This window comes from Pogona vitticeps, chromosome 9, assembly GCF_051106095.1.
Source record: "Pogona vitticeps strain Pit_001003342236 chromosome 9, PviZW2.1, whole genome shotgun sequence".
In the NCBI taxonomy this organism is placed as follows: domain Eukaryota; kingdom Metazoa; phylum Chordata; class Lepidosauria; order Squamata; family Agamidae; genus Pogona; species Pogona vitticeps.
In genome coordinates, this window is record NC_135791.1 from 24,111,916 (window position 1) to 24,131,004 (window position 19,089).

The 19,089-nt window shown below is 48.2% G+C and overlaps 2 protein-coding genes across 3 annotated transcripts; one reads left to right on the forward strand and one right to left on the reverse strand.

Moving 5' to 3' along the window:
- The first annotated feature begins 63 nt into the window (after positions 1-63).
- On the forward strand, positions 64-8,635 carry BCKDHA (branched chain keto acid dehydrogenase E1 subunit alpha). The gene is made up of 9 exons (XM_072980184.2): positions 64-227; positions 2,263-2,442; positions 3,098-3,184; positions 3,501-3,609; positions 4,703-4,864; positions 5,591-5,797; positions 6,554-6,695; positions 6,817-6,988; positions 7,387-8,635. The coding sequence occupies exons 1-9, from the start codon at positions 132-134 to the stop codon at positions 7,555-7,557; spliced, it is 1,326 nt and encodes a 441-aa protein (XP_072836285.2). The 5' UTR covers positions 64-131; the 3' UTR covers positions 7,558-8,635.
- Positions 8,636-10,302: 1,667 nt separating this feature from the next.
- B3GNT8 (UDP-GlcNAc:betaGal beta-1,3-N-acetylglucosaminyltransferase 8) lies at positions 10,303-18,772 on the reverse strand. 2 transcript variants are annotated; one of them, XM_072980186.2, is made up of 3 exons: positions 18,538-18,772; positions 13,738-13,856; positions 10,303-12,374 (listed from the first exon to the last, which is right to left on the reverse strand). In XM_072980186.2, the coding sequence occupies exons 2-3, from the start codon at positions 13,755-13,757 to the stop codon at positions 11,141-11,143; spliced, it is 1,254 nt and encodes a 417-aa protein (XP_072836287.2). In that variant the 5' UTR covers positions 13,758-13,856; positions 18,538-18,772; the 3' UTR covers positions 10,303-11,140. The 2 variants fall into 2 exon arrangements, with proteins under 2 accessions (XP_072836287.2, XP_072836286.2); XM_072980185.2 differs by having other exon boundaries at positions 10,303-12,377.
- Between the last annotated feature and the right edge of the window lie 317 nt (positions 18,773-19,089).

The window sequence follows — 19,089 nt, forward strand, 5'->3', positions numbered from 1 at the left end:
CTGAGGCGTCGAGCGCCCGCCCAGAGGGAATCCTGGGAAATGTAGTCCCCAAGGGGGAAAAATACAACCCCCTTTCTTCGGCCTAGTCTTGGCTTCGCCTCGCCGGCGCGTGAAGGCCGAGGCCGCTCAAAATGGCGGCGGCCATCGGGTCCCTCAGGCGGCTCCTGCTGGTCGGCCGCCCTCGGCTGCCCGGGCGGGCCCCACCGGCCAGGGGGCTCCGCGGAGATGTGAGTACCTCAGGCCCGGAGGCCTCCTCGCCTTCCCTCAGGAAAAGGGGTTGGGGGGCGGAATGGGGATACGTGGGGTGGGTGGGGTGGCTGAGTGGTTAGAGAGGGTGTGATTTGCAGCCCTCATTTGTGTGTGTGCGTGTACAAAAATAATAATTTGGGGAGACTACTATTCCCATAATCCCCCAGCCAACCCACAGGTTGGCGGGGGATTCTGGGAGTTGTAGTCCCCCACCTCAAAAAAAAAAAGATTATTTAAACCCCCAGCTTTACTTTTGTTTCCTTCTTTGAAAAAAAAAACTTCTTTTTTTCCCTTCTTTCTCTCTCTCGCCCCTTTTCTTGGGTGAGGATCTTTTAGGTTCTGTTCCCACGACCTTTTCCCCGGGTTTTCCTCCCCAAAGAACCCGCCGTGGGGATCGTCAGGAAAGGGGGCTCGGGTTTTTTTTTTAAGTTGGGGATACCCCCCCTTCAAAGAAAATAATCACAAATAAACTTGGCTGACGGGGAAAAGAAAGAGGAGGGGGAAGAAATCAATGTTGTCCTTCCCCAAGGGGAGAAGTAAGGGGGTGTTTCCCCCTCTCCCCAGCCCCTCCTTATGTTTGTTAGACGTTGACACGTGTTTGTGTAAAATAGAGAGAGATGGGGGGGGGTTGGATAAAGGGATTGCCTGCAATGGGGGCCATCCTATAAAATATGGGAGGGGGTGTTTTACAAAGAGTTTCTCAGGAATAATAGGATTTTTTCCCCCCTGATCGCATAGGATCCTAGCAATAACTTTTATGAATGCCTATTTTAAGACAAAACACTCAACAGAAAGCCCCATTGGATGAGCAAAGGAGGAGCCCCTATAAGAAGCTGCCTGCCTGTCGCCAAACGACATTTCTGCCAGCAAAGCTCTCGAGATCCATTGGGAAAAGCCCGTGTTCTTCGGACACTGAGTTTTTTAAAAGTCCTTTTTTTCAAGGGTAGCCAGTCCCCTTCTGAGCTGGAGGTTGGGAAAAAACAAACAAACCTCTTCCTTTCTTTTACCAACCCAGGGCAGAGAGAGGAGGCGCTCTGTTTTCACCGTGTTTTCCTCCTGCCCGATTGGGCCCTTTCAGGGGGTGTGCGCGCCGTGCAATCCTGGATCGCCTCCAGATTTATTCCACCTTCCTCCTTGTGGGTCGTTCACGTCCTGAGGTTACTTAGCGGCCTCGTCGATCTGGCTCAAGATCAACCGGGGGGGGGGGTATATATGCTTTTTCAAGACTGACATCAGCCAGGACGTCCGGCTTCTTCATGAAACATCTCCGTCCTGTATCTGAAATCGCAACGCGTTGTCATTTGGAATCACTTTTACAGATTCAGATTCTGCTCAGCAGCAAAACCTATCTCTTAAAATTCATTGCAATAATGCCTGTGAAGCCATGGGCATCAGTATTTATAAGGTGGACCATATGTTAAAAAATAGATTATCTACAGATTTTAAAACCATCTCCCACTATTCTGTTCCACGTTTATGTAACAAAGGTAAACAAAGGTGGTGCTGCCCAGGGACTTATCCGGAGGCAGCATATGTTCCCCTATGGGTCATCCAGGGCTGTGGGGCTCCTTTGGCCATCATTCTTGGTGTGTAAGAGAGAACCTAGTGGATAGACTGATCATAAGGACCCAGGAGACCCGAGTTCAAATCTCCGCTCAGTCATAGAAACTCGCCGGGAGGTGTCAAAGGGTAAAACTTGCACCCTGAAAACCCACTAGAGTTGTCACTTGTCATAATGCACACGCGTTGATGGGAGAAAGGAAGGGTGTTTGGGTTTGATGAGCTAGCCGGAAAAGCTTAGAAAGTTGTATACACCCAACTTTAAAAAAAACACCACCAAATAAATGGGGCTGATGCTTAGGGGTCCGGCCATCGTTTGGAAGCATATGAAAACACGTACAATTCCATGAAGTTGAAATCCAAGACTCATTTCTCACCCTATGCCAAATGGGGCATTGCTGGGCTCAGTTCGTATGCCTTTTTGTCCCACCCACCCCCCTTCAACCTTCCCAGGGATGCCTTCGGCAACAGGAAGAGTTTACGTCTCTCGAGGAGAAGCCACAGTTCCCGGGAGCCTCGGCTGAGTTCATAGACAGGCTTGAATTCATTCAGCCCAATGTCATCTCGGGGATTCCTATCTACCGGGTCATGGACCGGCAGGGGCAGATTATCAATCCCAGCGAGGATCCTCAGGTGAGACCGACTTCAGCCCTGCCAGGTTGCCCAGTGGCAAGATACGGTAGGATATTCCCCCATATCCACAGGATCAGTATCCACTGCTCTGCAGCCTGCAAATATTTAAAAAATTGTTTTTCAAAAAGCCCAGAAATGTACCGTATTTTTCTGTGTGTAAGACTATACTTTTGTCTAAAAGGGTCATCTTATACACGGAAGTAAGCTGAGGAGAGAACAAAAACAAGTGGAGGAGAAAGCAGAGATCAAAACGATCCTGCAGCGCTTTGATCCTTTTCCCCCTGCACTTGCTAAGCCCCACTTAGATTTCTTACTTTGGATTAGAAAAGTGGAGGGTGTCTTATACACGGGAAAATAGGGTATATTCTTAAAGAGGAAGTTATCAGGACTGGCCACTAGAGGGAGCCAGGGACCATGCTATATGTATGGCATTTCCTATTAAAATGGTGTTTGCTATGATCCGCGTTTTTCAGCATCCGCGGGAAGGTTTGGATCCTATCCCCTGTGGATACAGAGGCCCTGTAGAGCCTGCCTCACAGGTGGCAAAATCCCATATCTCAGAGCTAAGGAATGCGTAATTATTTTTTCGGTCCTGTTTAAATGGTCATTTCTGTGGATCCAGTGCTCTTTTCCCCCCAACCTTCTCTCCTTGCAGCTTCCCAAAGAGGAAGTGTTGAAGTTCTACAAGAGCATGACCCTTCTCAACACCATGGATCGCATCCTCTACGAATCCCAGAGGCAGGTAAGGGCTCCGGCACGCCCCCCTCTTGCTTGGAACAGGTAGCCCATCCTCAGATCTTAGCCTCCTCCCTTATTTTACCCATTGAAATGTTCAGTTTTGGAGGGGGGGGGGACAGGCAGCAACTCCCAGAATACCCCAGCCGTTGAGCATTTTAGTCCAGAAAAGCGAACGTGGAGTAAAGACAGGAAGTTTTTTTCTTGCATCGGGGAATAGACTTGAATCATTTGGGTGAAGAGGGGAGGGCAGCACTTCCTGATTTGGGGAGCCCTGCCCTTCCTTCCCCGACAGTAAATGTGGGGAGTTTTTTTGTCCTTAGGGTCGGATCTCCTTTTATATGACCAACTACGGGGAGGAAGGAACCCACATTGGCAGCGCAGCCGCCCTCGACGACACTGACCTGGTGTTCGGACAGTATCGGGAAGCAGGTAACCAGCCGCCATGAGGTGTGCAGTTTGCTGCTCAGCCACCGGGTGGCAGCACACGATAGCCCAAGCGCTGCTCAGCATTCGCCTGTCCCAGGGAGTGCCCTACCTGATGTACTTCTACCTTTCCTCCCTTCACTCCCTTAAATAGCGTTTTGCTCTTTTTTTGCTACCGTATTTTTCCGTGTATAAGACTATACTTTTGTCTAAAATCTTTAGAATAAAAATTGAGGGTCATCTTATACATGGAAGCTGAGGAGAGAACAAAAACAAGTGGAAGGGAAAGCAGGGATCAAAGTGATCCTGCAGCGCTTTGATCCCTTTCCCCCTACACTTGCTAAGTCCCACTTAGATTTCTTACTTTTTGGTTAGAAAAGTGGGAGGGGGCGTCTTATAAATGGAAAAATACAGTACCTTATATTCTGCAATAACAGCCAACATAGCAGATGTTCCAAAATACACTGTCTTTGTTTCCATCTGGCTTTCCACGTGGATACCTTTCTGGACATACCAACTGCTGGCTTTGATTGATCTGATCCACATGATTGATTTAATTATTGATTTGATTATTGATCTGCATTATGAACAGGCTTTCTTTCTTTTTAATCTGTTCGGCTTTCCTTCTGTGCTTCTTTTGTGAAAAATGAAAAAGTTTGAAGGGGAAACATTATCCTTTGAACCTCACTAAATTATCATACGTCCTGTGATTAATTGGTGGAAGATACTTTCAATATTCACCTGGAATGGATGGGTGTTTTTTGTGTGAAATGAGACCTCAATGGAAATAAAATGGATGCTGAGTTTCTGTACATGACCTCGCATGCTTTCATGCAGAATCCGTGCGAGAAGCCACTCCCAGCCTGGTGGGAGCGCAGCTGGGAGACCTGAACTCTAACCCCTGTTTGGTGAGGAAACTCACGGAGTGCCCTTGTGTGAGTCGCCACGTGTCAGCCTGGTCTACCTCGCAGGATTGTTGTAGGAAAGGAAGAGACTCACGTGTCCTGCATTCCGCTCAGTTGGAGGAAAAGTGAGATATAAATGTGGCCGAAAAATTAAAACTTGGCGAGCAAAGCTTAGGATCTCTCTGCCTCTCCAGGTGTCCTGATGCACAGAGGGTACCCTCTGGACCTCTTCATGGCGCAGTGCTATGGCAATGCCAGTGACCCCGGGAAAGGCCGCCAAATGCCCGTGCATTACGGGTGCAAAGATCTGCACTTTGTCACCATCTCATCCCCGCTGGCCACTCAGATCCCACAAGGTGAGAGGACACCCGGTTCCAACACTTACAGAGTGCAGACTTAACGCTGGGTGGCCTTTTGGCTCCCTGGCCGAAAGCAAGTCAGGGAAACCTGAAATCAGGCCAGGAAGATCCTACTGGGCTGGGAAAGAAGGCTCGGTGGTTTGACTTGGTAGAAGGCAGCTTTATGTCCACCCAGCAGGCTTCCAAAATACAGCAGGACCCCTGTATCCACAGGATTGGTATCCGCTGATTCACTTATCTGAAAATATTAAAAATATTTGAAGAAAAATCCTAGAAATAGATATTTTTAAAGAGGAGATTACTAGAACTGGCCACTAGAGGGAGACAGAGACCTTGCTGTGTCTAGCGTTTGCTATTATCCACATTTTTCAGCATCCGCATGGAACTAATCCCCCATGGATATGAGGGTCCTCCTGTATACATTTTTTAGTTCAGCTGTCAGAATCTCCTAGTTCTTGGCATTCTCAGAGCTGACATTCCCCCTCAAAATAACTCTTCCAACTGTTCCTTTTCAGGGCTGTTCTTCTTCAGCCTTGGCAAATTTGGGGGGTTGGGGTGGGTCCAGAGGAGGACTTCCCCAGGCCAGGGTCTGGGTCACCCCACAATATACAGCCTCTGCTTTTTAAATGGTAAGGACAGGCTAAAACTAAGTCACTCGGCCACCCCTGAGCCACACCGCATGGCCTGTGAGTGCATCTCACCCTTTCCTCCTCCTCTCGGCAGCTGTCGGCTCTGCCTACGCCATCAAGAGGGAGAACGGCAACCGGATCGTGATCTGCTACTTCGGGGAGGGCGCGGCCAGCGAGGGCGATGCCCACGCGGGCTTCAACTTTGCTGCCACCCTCGAATGCCCCATCATTTTCTTCTGCCGGAACAACGGTTACGCCATCTCTACCCCAACATCGGAGCAGTACCGGGGCGATGGCATCGGTAAGAGGGTCGGAGGAAGCACCCGGCCTCTGTAATAAGCTATAACCGTAAGGCTGTAGCCTCTTTAAAATATAACTAGAAAAACGTCACACCCATCACAGCATGGAATAAAATTCCAGAAATGTGACTTGGTTATGTCCTTGTCTCCTTCCACCCAAATGACTCAGCAGCGTTACCTCTAATTATCTGCAATTTCCATGCACTGTTGCTAGTGCTACTGCATCTGATGGGACTTTTCCCCCAGTTACGTGGTGATAGGATGCGTGTCACAGAGAATGGGTTTCTTCCTGTTTCAACCAGCTCTCTCTATGTGGGGCAGAGACTCTGTCCTTTCTCCTCCGAGAGACCCGGGAGGCCTCCCATCGTGCGCCACAACGGGAAACAATTTTATTCCCTAGAGGAAGTTGTGATGTTTTTTAAAAGCAAAGTTCAGTTCAACTGTTAGTGTACAAAAACAAAGCTGGAAAGATTCTGTCGCGATGTCTGTAAAGGATTCTTGGGTTTAACTCACGTACCTCTTAGAAAATCAGAAATGCCCGGTGTTTCTCTTTATGCCTCTGTGCAGGTATATGTGCTTTCACTTTGATTATGCCATATTTCTTTTTGTAATGCACGTTTTACATGCTTTAGAGAAACTTTGCTGAAGAGCAGGGTGGGAAATGCTTGAAATAAATTAAAAAAGCAGTGTTGGTACAAAGATGCACAGATCCTTTATAGCAGATCCCGGGGGTGCCCATCTTTCCTTTCTGTCCTCAGCCGCCCGGGGTCCTGGCTATGGCATCCACTCTATCCGGGTGGATGGCAACGATGTCTTTGCGGTGTACAACGCCACCAAGGAGGCCCGTCGCCGCGCCGTCGCGGAGAACCAGCCATTTCTCATCGAAGCCATGACCTACAGGTGAGCACGCGCGGAGAGGCAGAAATGGATCTCATCGCTTGGGGGGGGAAAGGGCCGTCCGCCAGGCCAGGGGGGGCTAGAAATTCGGGCTGAATGACCAGCTGCCCGTTGCTCTTTCCAGGATTGGGCATCACAGCACGAGTGACGATAGCTCCGCCTACCGCTCGGTGGACGAAGTCAACTACTGGGACAAGCAAGACCACCCCATCTCTCGGCTCCGTCACTATATGGCAGGGCGAGGTTGGTGGGACGAAGAGCAGGAGAAGATCTGGCGCAAGAAGTCCCGCAAAAGAGTTGAGTGCCTGGGAATGGACGGGAGGACCTTCATATCCGGGGTGCAGAGGGGTGGGGTGGCGGTTGGTTCCAAGCCCTGCCCCGTGGATTATAGCAAACACTGTTTGCATAGCAAACAGTATACAGTTTTAACCAAAAACATAAGTTGTTGTTGTTGATGTTGTCACTATTAATCTTAGAATACAGTCCCTCAGCAAAGCTTTTATAATGCATGCAAGCATCTATTGCAGAAATAAAAATGAAGCCGCAAAGATGATTTTTAGAGAAGCAGCACACTTTGCTTTTTAAAAGTGGGAGTTTGTTTGCATACCTGCCTGTAGGTCTAAAGTGCCGCAGGTTTTGCCAAAACTGAAATTGATCTTCCCATCTCTGTCCTCCTTTTCGGCCCTCCCTCCAGGTGATGGAGGCCTTCGAAGAAGCGGAACGCAAACTGAAGCCCAACCCTCTGCTTATGTTCTCGGATGTCTACTCGGAGACGCCCCGGCACATCCAGAAGCAGCAGGAATCCATGGAGCGTCACCTCAAGCAATACGGCGAACATTACCCCCTAGGCCTCTACGAGAAGTGATCGAGGCCGTCTCGGTCTCTCTCTTCCTCTCCTCCGACAGCTAAGATCTGTAGGAAGAACTCCTGGTTGAAAGGGTTTGGTAGGGAGAAAGGAGAGTCCCCGTCTTGTGCCACCCCTTCCTCGTCCCGATGGCAGCCACATGGAAAAGCAGGAAAATCAGCTGCTCCCAGGCTCCCCCACGGCAGAACCTTATTGCCAATGAGTTGCGGGTGAGTCGGGTGAAGGATGACCACCTCAAAGCTTTGACCTTCTACAGAGTCTCCAAACCCAGCTTGTTTCAGCCGCTGCTGACTGCCACTTTGTCCCGGTTAAAAATAATCATCTTTCAGTCACACATATAACCTCTTGAAAGCACAGGGACGAACTTCAGCTTCCCAGCTGCAGAGAGAACGTGCCTGATCTCTGCCGTTTTCCTACCTGGAGCACCGTCTCCAGTACCTCTGTCTTCCTTCTCTTTTATTTTACAAATATTGGACATCAAACCAGCAGGCTTTTTCCCCCTTCCGCGGAGGAGCTTGTATCTCAACGAGTAAGACTTATCTGAACCACTCTGGCAACCGATCGCCACTTTTGGGAAGGAACCAGCGGGCTGAAGTATGGATAGGTCCATTTTTTTCCAACTTTTGGTGAAGGCAGACTTGCCATCATCTCCTTTCTTGCTTATCCACCCTACGTTGAGGTGCTGTCTTTGAGAAATTATTCTTTTCTAGGGATTCTCTACAACCACCTGAAATGTGTCTTTAGCTATTTTGTCAAAACACTACAAGGAAATGAATTTTCAAAGGCTTTGGGGGCTTTTAGCAGCTGAGGGATATTGCACAGGAGTTAGCTTTTGGCGTCGGGTGAGACCAGCAGTAGGAAGAATGGTCCTTTACTCTAGTAAGCAGTTAGCATTTCCAGCAACTTTGGAAGAGAACACAACTCTCTCCTTGTGGGTTACATATATTTAAAACTGTTACAGACTGAAAGCAGTGGTGATTTGGGGACTTTCATGGAAATAGTGAATGTGGGGCTGGTATAAGTGTGTATGATCAAGAGGCTGGTTGGAAGATTAATTAAAAAAAATGTACGGACACTACCTCGTTTCCATTTCACTTGATTGCTAAGTAAATTTCTTGGGTGACGAGCACCACATCCTTGACTCTGGAACTCATGTTCCCAGAATGGGTGGAAGTTGGATAAGTGCCGGGGGGTGGGGGAGAGAAATGCTTTGCCCATAATCAGGAGTGGCATCACAGGATTTGGAGGTCGTGCCATGTATTGAAACATATTCTGGGGCAACATTTTACTTATAGTAGGAAGCCCGCATCTGTTCCAACTCCACCCCTCCGCGGATGCTGAAAACCACGTATTATGGTGACCGCTATTTGGAGAATAACGCAGTACATGACATGGTCCCTGGCCCCCCCTGTAGTGGCCAGTTTTCATAACCTCATCTTGAGAAATCTATATTTCTAGGATTTTTCTTTTAATATTTTCAGATCACGGAGAAGTGACTCAGCGGATATTGATCCTGCAGATATGGGAGTCCTACCGTACATGTTCAAACAATTTAAGGTTGATAATGGAGGAAAACTGCCTCTTTCATTTCATGTATCTTTTATAGTTGTAGTGCCCTAACACTCTTGAGGAGGTAGAATTCCTTAAATCTTTCTGGCAATGACAACCTTCCTAATTTGTCTAAACTGTCTATTTCCTCTTGGCTGTCAGATGGGGGTGAGCATGGCAGTTCCATCATTGCACACGTGCCTCCCGATTTAAAACCTAATTCTGCTCACTTTATATGATATGCCACTTTTTCTTCCCTTTTTCACCATGCTTCGGTACGGCGGCCAAAAGAGAAACACTATTTTAAATATTCAAGCTTAGACACTGAACATGGCTTGCTTCTACAAACCTGACTGTTTTGAAGAACCGACTGGCCTTCATACAAAATAGACCGGTGCTACATTTTGGGAGCAATCCTGTGATTTTTTTAAAAGTGGGCTACAAAGTTATCAGCTACCCCTTTATTCGTATTTTCTACACACAGCTTGCTCCGATCAACGTGGACGCAACTCACAGCAGGCAGAATATACAGGACCTGTTGCTCATTTTATTATGTCTGTGCAGTACTAACAGGCCTGGAATAATGAATTCACCTTCTATGTAAACACAAAAATGTCGGATCCTTCTTCGCCATCTGTGGAAGAGGAAATAGGAAAGCAGTAACTAGAGTCGGAGGACCCCCGGATCGTATGTAAACACTAAGGAGTCATTCATGGCAGCCTCGGTGGGTTGTCTCCTGAGTTTACCAGCTGCCTGTGCGTCTCAGTTCAAAATAAGACCAGGACTCTGGGCAAACCTTTAAGGAGAGGACGTCAAGTAACAAATTTTCATTGGGAAAAGGAGAAACGTTATCTAGGGGAAAACATTATCGATGGGAGCATCAGTGCTATTTTTCAGTGCCTTTAAAAGTAGAGTGACTTAGAAAAATTAAAACAGGCTGAGCTGTCTTTGTATGTCGCAGGGGAGGAAAAAAATGGCTTCATTCATTTCTATTTGCCGAATGCCAGTTCAAAGATGGGAGTGAAAATGAGGAACGACCAAGCTATATGGACTGTGACGTTTTGTCTTTTTAGCATGCTGGATTAAATTGGTCAGACGTGTGAGCCATCCAAGCAAAGCTTTTTATCGAAAGCGGTTTTTGTTTTGTTTCAAAGGTTCCTGAAATGCAGTGACCTGATCGAAAATAAGACGACAGGATTTCAAATTGAGACAGAGATTTAAGAACGGCATTCCTTAGAGATTAGCAGTTGACCATCTCTTTATCTTAACCCCTTCGGTCTGAGAGAGGGTTGGAGGCACTCTAGAAAACAAACATTCTCTAACTCTGAGATGCCAGCGGCCTTGCCACTTTTCTTTCCTGCTCTGATGTTCCACCCCTGTGTGGCCTTAGATTTATTTTACCGTACGTGAATGTCAAAAGGCAATTAAGGTGATCCCACCCAGTAAGATCTACTCTTAGCTAGCAGTGTCTCCTCGTGCTTTCGGGAAGACCAAGCCTTGCAAAATGAGGTCCGCTTGATCTGGAGATACTAAGCTCTCCCAAAATTACTGCGGTCCTGCATGGAGCGATATTTATTTTTCCTTTTTGTAAGACCACTAACGGGGAAAAGAGTGGAACCTTTATCCCCCTGCATGGTGCTTTCAGGAGGGTCGCCCCTCTGTTGTACCACATAATTCCTTCACTCTCCAGAACAGGTCAACAATGAAAGTACTGTAAACCAAAAAAGAGTCCAGCTGAATTGGGCCATGAAGCTCGCTATTCCAGCAATCTGATTCTGACAGTGGCCAGCCACCTTTCGCTAGGGAATATATAAGCAATGGCCCGTCCCCACCCTCAAATTTGGGGCATACGGTCTCTGTCCAGAATTTTCAAGCAGTCAAAACAGCCCCCCACAAGATAGAGGCTGGAGTTTTCCGTGTTAGGACGAATCCAAAATGTGGACTACAGCTCCATCTGCCCCGTTTCCCCCCCCCCACCCTCCAATGGGGGTTGCTTCGGAAAGCCTCAGAAGTCCGGTCGTCCCGAGCGTCCACCTCAGCACTTGAGGTCCGGGTTTGTGATTTGTTTCCACAGCCGGAGGGTCTGCTCGGGGCTGCGTCGGTGGACCAGGAGAAGTTTACTGTGGACGCACGGATCTTCGCGATCCTTCTCGGCAATATCGAAGGTCTGGAAGCCGGGGTGAGCCTCCGGTTGGATGCCGAGGGCTTGGAAGCACAGACCCGTGTAGACGTCATCGATCGGGTAGAAGGCTACGTGCTGGGAGATGTGGTGGAGCCATCGGGTGAGCGGTCCTGAGAAGATATACCCACCGCCACCAGCGTAGGCTGGATAAGGCCCCACGTAATACGATTCCGGCACATAGTACTTGCTCTTCCGGACACGGAACGGCGAGGCATTGGCCATCACTTGGCCCGTGTAGAGGGGCTTCTGGGCCTCCAAGGAGCGCAGGTAATCCAAGACCTTGGGGGTGTTAATAAAGACATCATCATCCCCTTTGAGGATATATTGGACATCTGGACAGTGTTCCAGCGTCCAGCTGAGGAAGAGGTAGTCTTTCAGCGTCAGATTGAAGAAGGTGTCTTCAAAATCCCACATCAAGATGTCCCTCGACATCCGACTCTCGTACTCCACCAGGCGCTGGAGGCGAGGCCCGTAGCGGCCCAGGCCTGTGCCAAGCAAGAAGACAGTGTGTACGGCCAGCCCGCCGGGCGCGCCTTCACGTCCCCACGTGTCGCGCACGCTCTGGCGGGCAGCAAAGTTGCCAGGCAAAGATTTGATGGCCAGCAGAAGGAAAGTGCGGTTCGTACCACCGGAACATTTGCCGGGCTGGTTGATCAAGAGCGGGAAGTTCCGGCAGCTGTCGTAGAGGACGAAATTCTTGTAAAGTTCAGAGTACGAATCAAAGTCTTGGATTCTGGACACCCTCTCCTCCGACCCGGGCCCTGAGCATTGATTCCACGAGGTGTTATGCTCCACTCCTTGCTCCAGAGCTTGGAAGAGCCTGTGCTGTTTGTCGTTCCAGTACGCTTTTGCTCTCGGGATGCTCTGGCGCAGCTGCTGGACGGAGGCGTTGAAGTTTTGCAGGACAAACAGAGGCAACGCGTTGGTCGACGGCTGGACCGGTGTGACGGAGCTGCTCGGCCAAGCCGCCCAACGAGGGCTCGGAAACCGCTCGTCCTCTTCGGTGGTCCACTCGATGTAGGCCTTGAGGGCTACTAGCGTCAGCAAAGCCGTGGCCACGGTGAGGCACCGAGACATTCTTAACGTCCTACTGGGGGGAAAGGGGGAAAAAACACACAAATAAAGAGGAGAGCCAAAATGGAGAAATCAAAGACTCGAACCCAGATCCTTCAGTCAAGCCAAGTCGTAGGAAATTCAGGACAAATGCAGAACGAGACAGGATTCAACTGTGGAATTTGCTATCGCACAACGAAGCTGCTGACTTGTACTAGTGTTGAAAGTGGGTTAGATAAACAGATGGAAGCTCGCCCCTTTTCTGTGGTTACTAGCCATTATGGCTACATGTTCCACTGGGTCAATATAAAGCCTCGAAATAAAGATCTCAAGGGTCCTTGTGTATTCCTAATGCGTCTTATTGATAGAGCGCTATGGGATATTCAGACCACTTCGTCCCTGTATTTTAATACACCTATATAGGACCTGTGTAAACTCACTTCCCTGTCAAATGGAAACTCGAACCCAGGTTCCCCACTCCTTACTCTGACTCCTTATCCCATGCATCCTGCTCTCTTTTCCATACCCTAAGCCTCGCCGGAGTAACGTTCGAAGATCACTCAGAAGGACAGCGTCTGTTCTACATACTTTCGAAAAACAGATTGGCAAAAAGGGACCTTCCCATCATCATCATCATCATCATCATCATCATCATCATCATCATCATCATCATCATCATCATCATCATCTTAGAATGGCAGAGCTGGAAGGGACCCTCTGGATCATCAAGTCCAGTCCTTGTCAAGGAGGCCCCATGGGGGGAATCGAACTCCCAAACTCTGGAGATCAAAACCGCACAGCGATCTAGCCATTTGTTCACCTGCAGCCCAGCCAAGAGTAAGCAGGGCTGGTGACTATAATCCAGCAGAGTCTGGAAGGGTAGCATTTTAGAAGACACGGCATGAGAGGAAAAGGCGTGAGGAAGGAAGAGGAAAAGCAGCCCTCCTCTCTGCTTGACGAGGCGCCTACGATTTCCACTAAGAGACAACCGCGGCTTGGAGGTCAGGGGAAACAATAATGAATGCATGAATGCTAGGCTCTGCCTTCAGTCTGAGAGATGCTCTCACTTGAAGGAAGAGTTGTTTTTATGCTTCTCAGTGCTTTTTGCCTTTTGCCTCCAAACCAGTTTTAAAGCTCTGCTCTGAACTCTCTTCTTATTATTATAAGTGACTGCAGGCAGGATCCGTCACCGCCCGAGTGGCATCCGTTTCTCTGCATATGGGGTGCAGAGAAATCACACATCCACCCCACAACACCTCCCCAGGGCTCATGAAATCAATGCTGTTGGACCTGACGCTGTGGCCTCGTCCACTTTCGGAGAGCTGTGTCGCTAGACCTGTACAAGGAACAGAGATTCTTTCCGTTACCTTGGGGGAACCTCACCTTGGCCATCCTACCTGATAACGTTAGGAGCCATTATGATGACTTGATCGCAGGTGGCCGGCTGACGTTTCCTGAAATTCTGGTTCTCCTCTAGGGCTCCTGGTGGGAATCATCAATCTCACGGCAAGGAGAACTGGAAGAGGAGAAAATTTGATTTTTGGTTTGTGTTTGATGGCTTTTGCGCTTGGGCACCCCTCACTCCCCTCCTCTCAGCTGGCCCCAAGGCTCAGAGGTAATTCTATATCCCTTGCATGTATGGTATTTCGTTAGGAGATCGTGGGGAGAAATCCACTATTTCTTAAACAAATGATCTGGCTCACACAGAAATAGAGATATTATAACTTCTTACCCAAGGTCCCAGGGCATGACAAAAACAGCCCTAAGGGACAGGTATAGGTCAAACAGAGTAAGCTGGTTTTCTATAAATAAAGCAGGACCCAGAGAAATGGATTCGAATTCCGAGAAACGGGATTTCGCCTAAACTTCTTGACAAGAAGACGCCCTCAGCAGGGTCACGAAACACCCCTTCACTGGTGGTTTTTGAAGAGAAGTTAGAGATGGCCACTTCTCAGGCACGTCTGAGGAGCCTTGAATTTCCCACTTAGGCAAAAACAGAAATTACGAATTTTCTCCATTTACTCCCCTCAGCAAACATAATTGCGCTTAATGATCCTCACAGTCTCTTCCCACTTCTAGGCGTCTGTTCCCTGAGAGGGGAAAACTTAATAAGGAAAAAAAAAGACCCTTAAAGGCACGTCTTTTCAAGTGCAGAAATGAGGTGAGGGGGAAAAAATGCTTCACTATCAAATGTTTAGGAAACACTGAACCAAGCGCAGTGCGCATATCCCTTTTGATGTGGCTGAAGCGCCAGCATCATTGCGGGTAGCTAAGTGCCTGCAGAATGGCCATTTAGTGAGCTAATGTGATTGGCAGTCAGCGCTTTTATTAGTAATTCCCCCCCCCCCCCGGCATAGCTTCCAGAGAAGCCATTTCCAGCTGAAAACAACAGGAAACGTAATCCGACATGATGCTCCTTCTCAATTAACCCACGTTCCCCCGTGGGCCTAGCTGACGGGCACTCTGGCATCAACAAAAAGGGCGCGGAGTAGCTGAAAAGTGAAAGGCTGTCTTTTGACCCTTTGAAGGGTTTGGCCGGCCCCAAGCCCCACAGAAAAAAATAAGATACCTGCCATCCATTCTCTTTGTACAAAGTCTTATTTATAGCTTATTTCCTTGAATGTCACCAGTGCTCGGGGCCAGCCAAGCCATTCCAAAAAATAAAAATAAAAATGCAAGGGTGGTTTTGCAAATACTTTTATGTGTAGACACCATGTCTGCCCAAGCGCTGGCACCCCTCCAGGGAAGATATTGACAGAGACCCCAGGCAATTTGAGGAAGTCTCCAGTCCTGCCTTAAGGACGAGATGTCATCCTTACTGGGCTCAGCCTTGATTGTGGCTCCTAGATGGTGCAGATCTGAGGTTTTGGACTACCACTAGAAACTGAAGACGTGAGAAATGTTAATATACCTCGGTTGGTCCATCAATGTAAAGGGAGACGATCGCCAAGACATCAGGAGAAGGCTGAGACTAAGAATGGGAAGTCATGAAAGAACCGGAAAAGATCAAGTGTAAGGATGTGTCGCTGGAGACCAAAATCAGTCACATGTCTGGGTATGAACGTTGGACAGCAAAGAAAGATGACAGGAAAAACATTCAATTTGTCTGCAATGTGGTGCTGGGGGAGATATTTGCGGATACCTTGGATGGCCAGAAAGACAAGCAAATGGGTCCTAGATCAAACTAGATCAAACTACAGTGGTGCCTCACTAGACGATTGCCTCGTGGGACGAAAAACCCGCAAGACGATTGGTTTTTGTGATCACTATGGTGCCTCGCAAGACTTTTTTTCTATGACCGTGCTTCGCAAGACTTTTTTTTTTGAGACCAATGCTTCGCAAGAATTTTTTTTTAGACCGATGCTTTGCAAGACTTTTTTTTTTAGACCGAAACCTCGCAAGACGATTTTTTTTCACAAGATGATGATTTTCGTGGAATGAATTAAAATCGTCTCGCCAGGCACCACTGTATCTCTGGGTGGCCAAAACATTGAAACGTTGTCTTACTTAGGGCTCATCCTGAGAAGGCAGGATTCTCTGGAAAAGAGCATCATGCAGGGAAAGGCAAAAAGCAGCAGGACATGTGGAAAAGCGAATATCGATTGACTCCCTAAAAGAAGTCACAGGTTTGAGTCTGCAGGAGCAAAGCAGAACCGCTGAGGACAGGACCTTAGAGAGATTGCTCATCCATAGGGTCACCGTGAGTCGCAGGTGAGTTGATGACCCATAAGAACAGCCACCGTTCACAGAATTCATGATGCTTGAGAAATCCTGGTTCCTGTGGCCCCAGAAAAGAGACCATTTTCTCGGCTTTTGGTTGAGGACAATTTCTCAGAATAGAAATGCCATCCCTTCCTCAGAGGGAGGCAAACCATGGAGAAGTTAGCTTTTCCGGACGACAGCTCAGACAGCGGTCATCCAGAGCATTAACTCCAAGCTCACATGGCCAAAAAACACGAAGCAATGCATTACCAAAAAAAAAGGGGGGGGGGAATTGGAAAGAAACTCATCTGCATAAAATTACACTTATACTAATTTAAATACACTGATGAGGATTTTAAAAGATCTCCCTTTTTAAGGTTCTTTCTCTTTTAAATCCGATCTGGGCCGGGTTGCCCTTCAAAAAGCAAGGACTCTTTTAGAAAAAGGGCTCTACTCTCGTAAAATCGGGTGTGTATCCACCTTCTGTGGAAGGACACAAGCTGTCTCTTCTCAGAAAAACCAAACGCTTTTTTCCCCGTTGCCCCTCCTATTGTTGGCTTCTTTCCATCAACAACAGCTTCCATGTTCTTCGGCCAGGAGAGCTCTAAATATAAAACCCAATCGTGCTCCTCGTGGCTTTGAGGCAAATGCGCCCAACGCTGAGCCCGATAAGACGCCTATCCAGGAAGGTGTGACAATGCCAAACGGCCGTGCGCTGACAGCCGACTTCAACCAACACCTCCGAATTTATCCTCCTCGTCAACCCAAATACAAGCCTCGTTTCCCATGACTTTCTGAATGAGCCCATATCTTAATCTCCAGCTCCAGCTGAGCCCATCGGATCCACATTGCGCATTTATTATGGATGCTTCTCTCCCAGTTTTGCTCTGTTCTTCCATGAGGTTGACATAGCTTTTCTCCTCAAAACCACCCTGCAAGGTTTTGAGGTGGATGAGGGAGAGTGATGGGCTTAAGGTTGCTCCCTCTGCCCGTTTTATGAAACCATGAGGATTCGATCTCAGGTCTTCCCCATATCCCAATCTAGCATTCCTAATGACTACACCCCACTGACTCTCTTCCTTAGCTCTCCCTCTTCAGTCACGCAGCGAGCATGAGAGGAAAGGGAGCCGTCCACACTTTTGAATGGATGCTAAGACAGGACGCTGTTGCTACATGCATGAAATGTCATCATGGGCTCAAGCTACAGGAAGCCAGATTTCAGCTAAATATAAACCTCTTAACCGTTAGAGCAGTACAACGACGGAACCCATCGGGAGGTGATGAGCAGCGCTCCAACGCTGGAGACCTTCGAGAGAAAATTGGACATCTGTTGGATGTCCTCTGATCTGGATGCTCACCTTGAGTATGGTTGGACACAATGACCTTACAGGCCCCTTCCGACGCCGTCATTCTACGTTTCTACCTGGGATGTATCAGAAAGACATTTTTTGGGGGGAGTCAGAGAGAAGTCCCTGACCATCTCAAGGTTGTCGTGTTCCTCAGCAATGAATTTCAGTGGGAGAGAAAACCTTCACAACTTATTGCTTCTACATTTCCTGGATTTATAATCCTCTCCTTAACAACAGCCTTCCGACACACACTTACTGCCACGGAAGCCCCTAAGAACAGACCGCCTAAAACTTCCCTGTAGGAAAAAATCCACAAGAACTGAACTGTACTTGGTTTAAAAAAATTCATTTCTTGGATGCATTCATGCTTTCCCTCAGCTCGATGCATATCTTTGGCCCTTTTGTCTGCACGATCTGAACCAGGCTGCTAACGGATAAGAGTCTTTGAAAGTTATTAATTCATAACCTTTCCTGTAGCTTGGAAGCAACCTGATGGTACTTAATGCCTATATTTTAAGCCTATTAGCCCTGGGCGCAGATTAAAGGCAGAGATTCCTCACCACTTCATGATCTTGAGCGTGTTATTTTTAAAAACAATAATTCACATCACGGATCACCCACAGTTTCTCCGGTGTGATTTAACACAACTTTCACCTAAATCCTTTTTTTGGTCCAAGCAGCTGTAAATCATCCCACAAATGATCCGTTTTCTCACACACAAATAACTTTGAAGTCAAAGCAACCAGCAGAGAAACATGAGCCCCTCGTACCCTCAAGAACAATGTGTGCTAGAAACAACAGCGCACACCCCCAAGACATGCGACAATGACACACACTCCCCGCAGACGTGCTTTTTCTTTGCTTGTCAGGCTGTGTTTTCTCCCAGAAAAGGCTTTGCCACTCCTGTTATTTTCCTTTCCCTGCTCTGGGTCATGCGCCCAGACTTGCGCCATGCTCCCAAGCATGTTTACTCAGAAAGTGGATCTTGCTCTGCCTGCTTGTGAAAAAAGAAAAGGCAGAAGAGCACAATGGTGCAACCCAGATTTAGACATGTCTAAAGGAGTTCTGTTTGCCTGAGCAAAGCTTAACCTAGAAAATCGTCCAAGGTGGATGGGAGAAAAGAGATACCAGGGAGGACAGACCCACCTTAAACTAGGGTTGAATTAACTGTGCCTTTCCTCTCTTCTGTCTGGAGTGGATTGTTCTCTCTCTCTCTCTCTCTCTCTCCTGCTTGGTTTCTCTCGTCTATCGCTCCAGGCGATGTGGGTGTCTTTCTCATGCGCAACAAATCATACTTGGGAGATGCACATCCTGAAACAGCAGCATCCCGGGGAGAGGTGGAACGTCCTGCCTGTTGCAAACTCAGACCGTGAACCCAAGTGGCCTTGGGAGGAGAAAGGAGGAGAAGCCGGTGTGGGCAGGCAGAACCGAGAGGCAGGAAGCTCCTCCTGACACACCAGCCCAGTGCAACAGAGGCAAAAGGGTGGGGCATTTCATAGCGTGTGTCTGAATATTTCATCTGCTATCAAATATTCATGCTGCCCAAGCTTTGGTGGGAATAGCCGCATGACCCGCAACAGGGAGCAAGAAAACGGATGAGCCAGGGACCAAGGTATAGGTGGGGAGAGGCTCTCCCCCAAGAAAAGGGGGTTCAACCAGGGAATTTGGGCCAGGTCTCTGGGCACCGAAAGGGCAGGG

Excerpts from the sequence above, each read along its gene's own strand:
- B3GNT8 (XM_072980185.2), bottom strand. The coding sequence starts at position 13,757 with ATGGCTCCTAACGTTATCAG. Across the intron at positions 12,378-13,737 it reads ATGGCTCCTAACGTTATCAG|TAGGACGTTAAGAATGTCTC; the intron begins GTAGGATGGCCA and ends CTTTCCCCCCAG.
- BCKDHA (XM_072980184.2), top strand. The coding sequence starts at position 132 with ATGGCGGCGGCCATCGGGTCCCTCAGGCGGCTCCTGCTGGTCGGCCGC. Across the intron at positions 3,185-3,500 it reads TCTACGAATCCCAGAGGCAG|GGTCGGATCTCCTTTTATAT; the intron begins GTAAGGGCTCCG and ends TTTTGTCCTTAG. Across the intron at positions 6,696-6,816 it reads ATCGAAGCCATGACCTACAG|GATTGGGCATCACAGCACGA; the intron begins GTGAGCACGCGC and ends TGCTCTTTCCAG.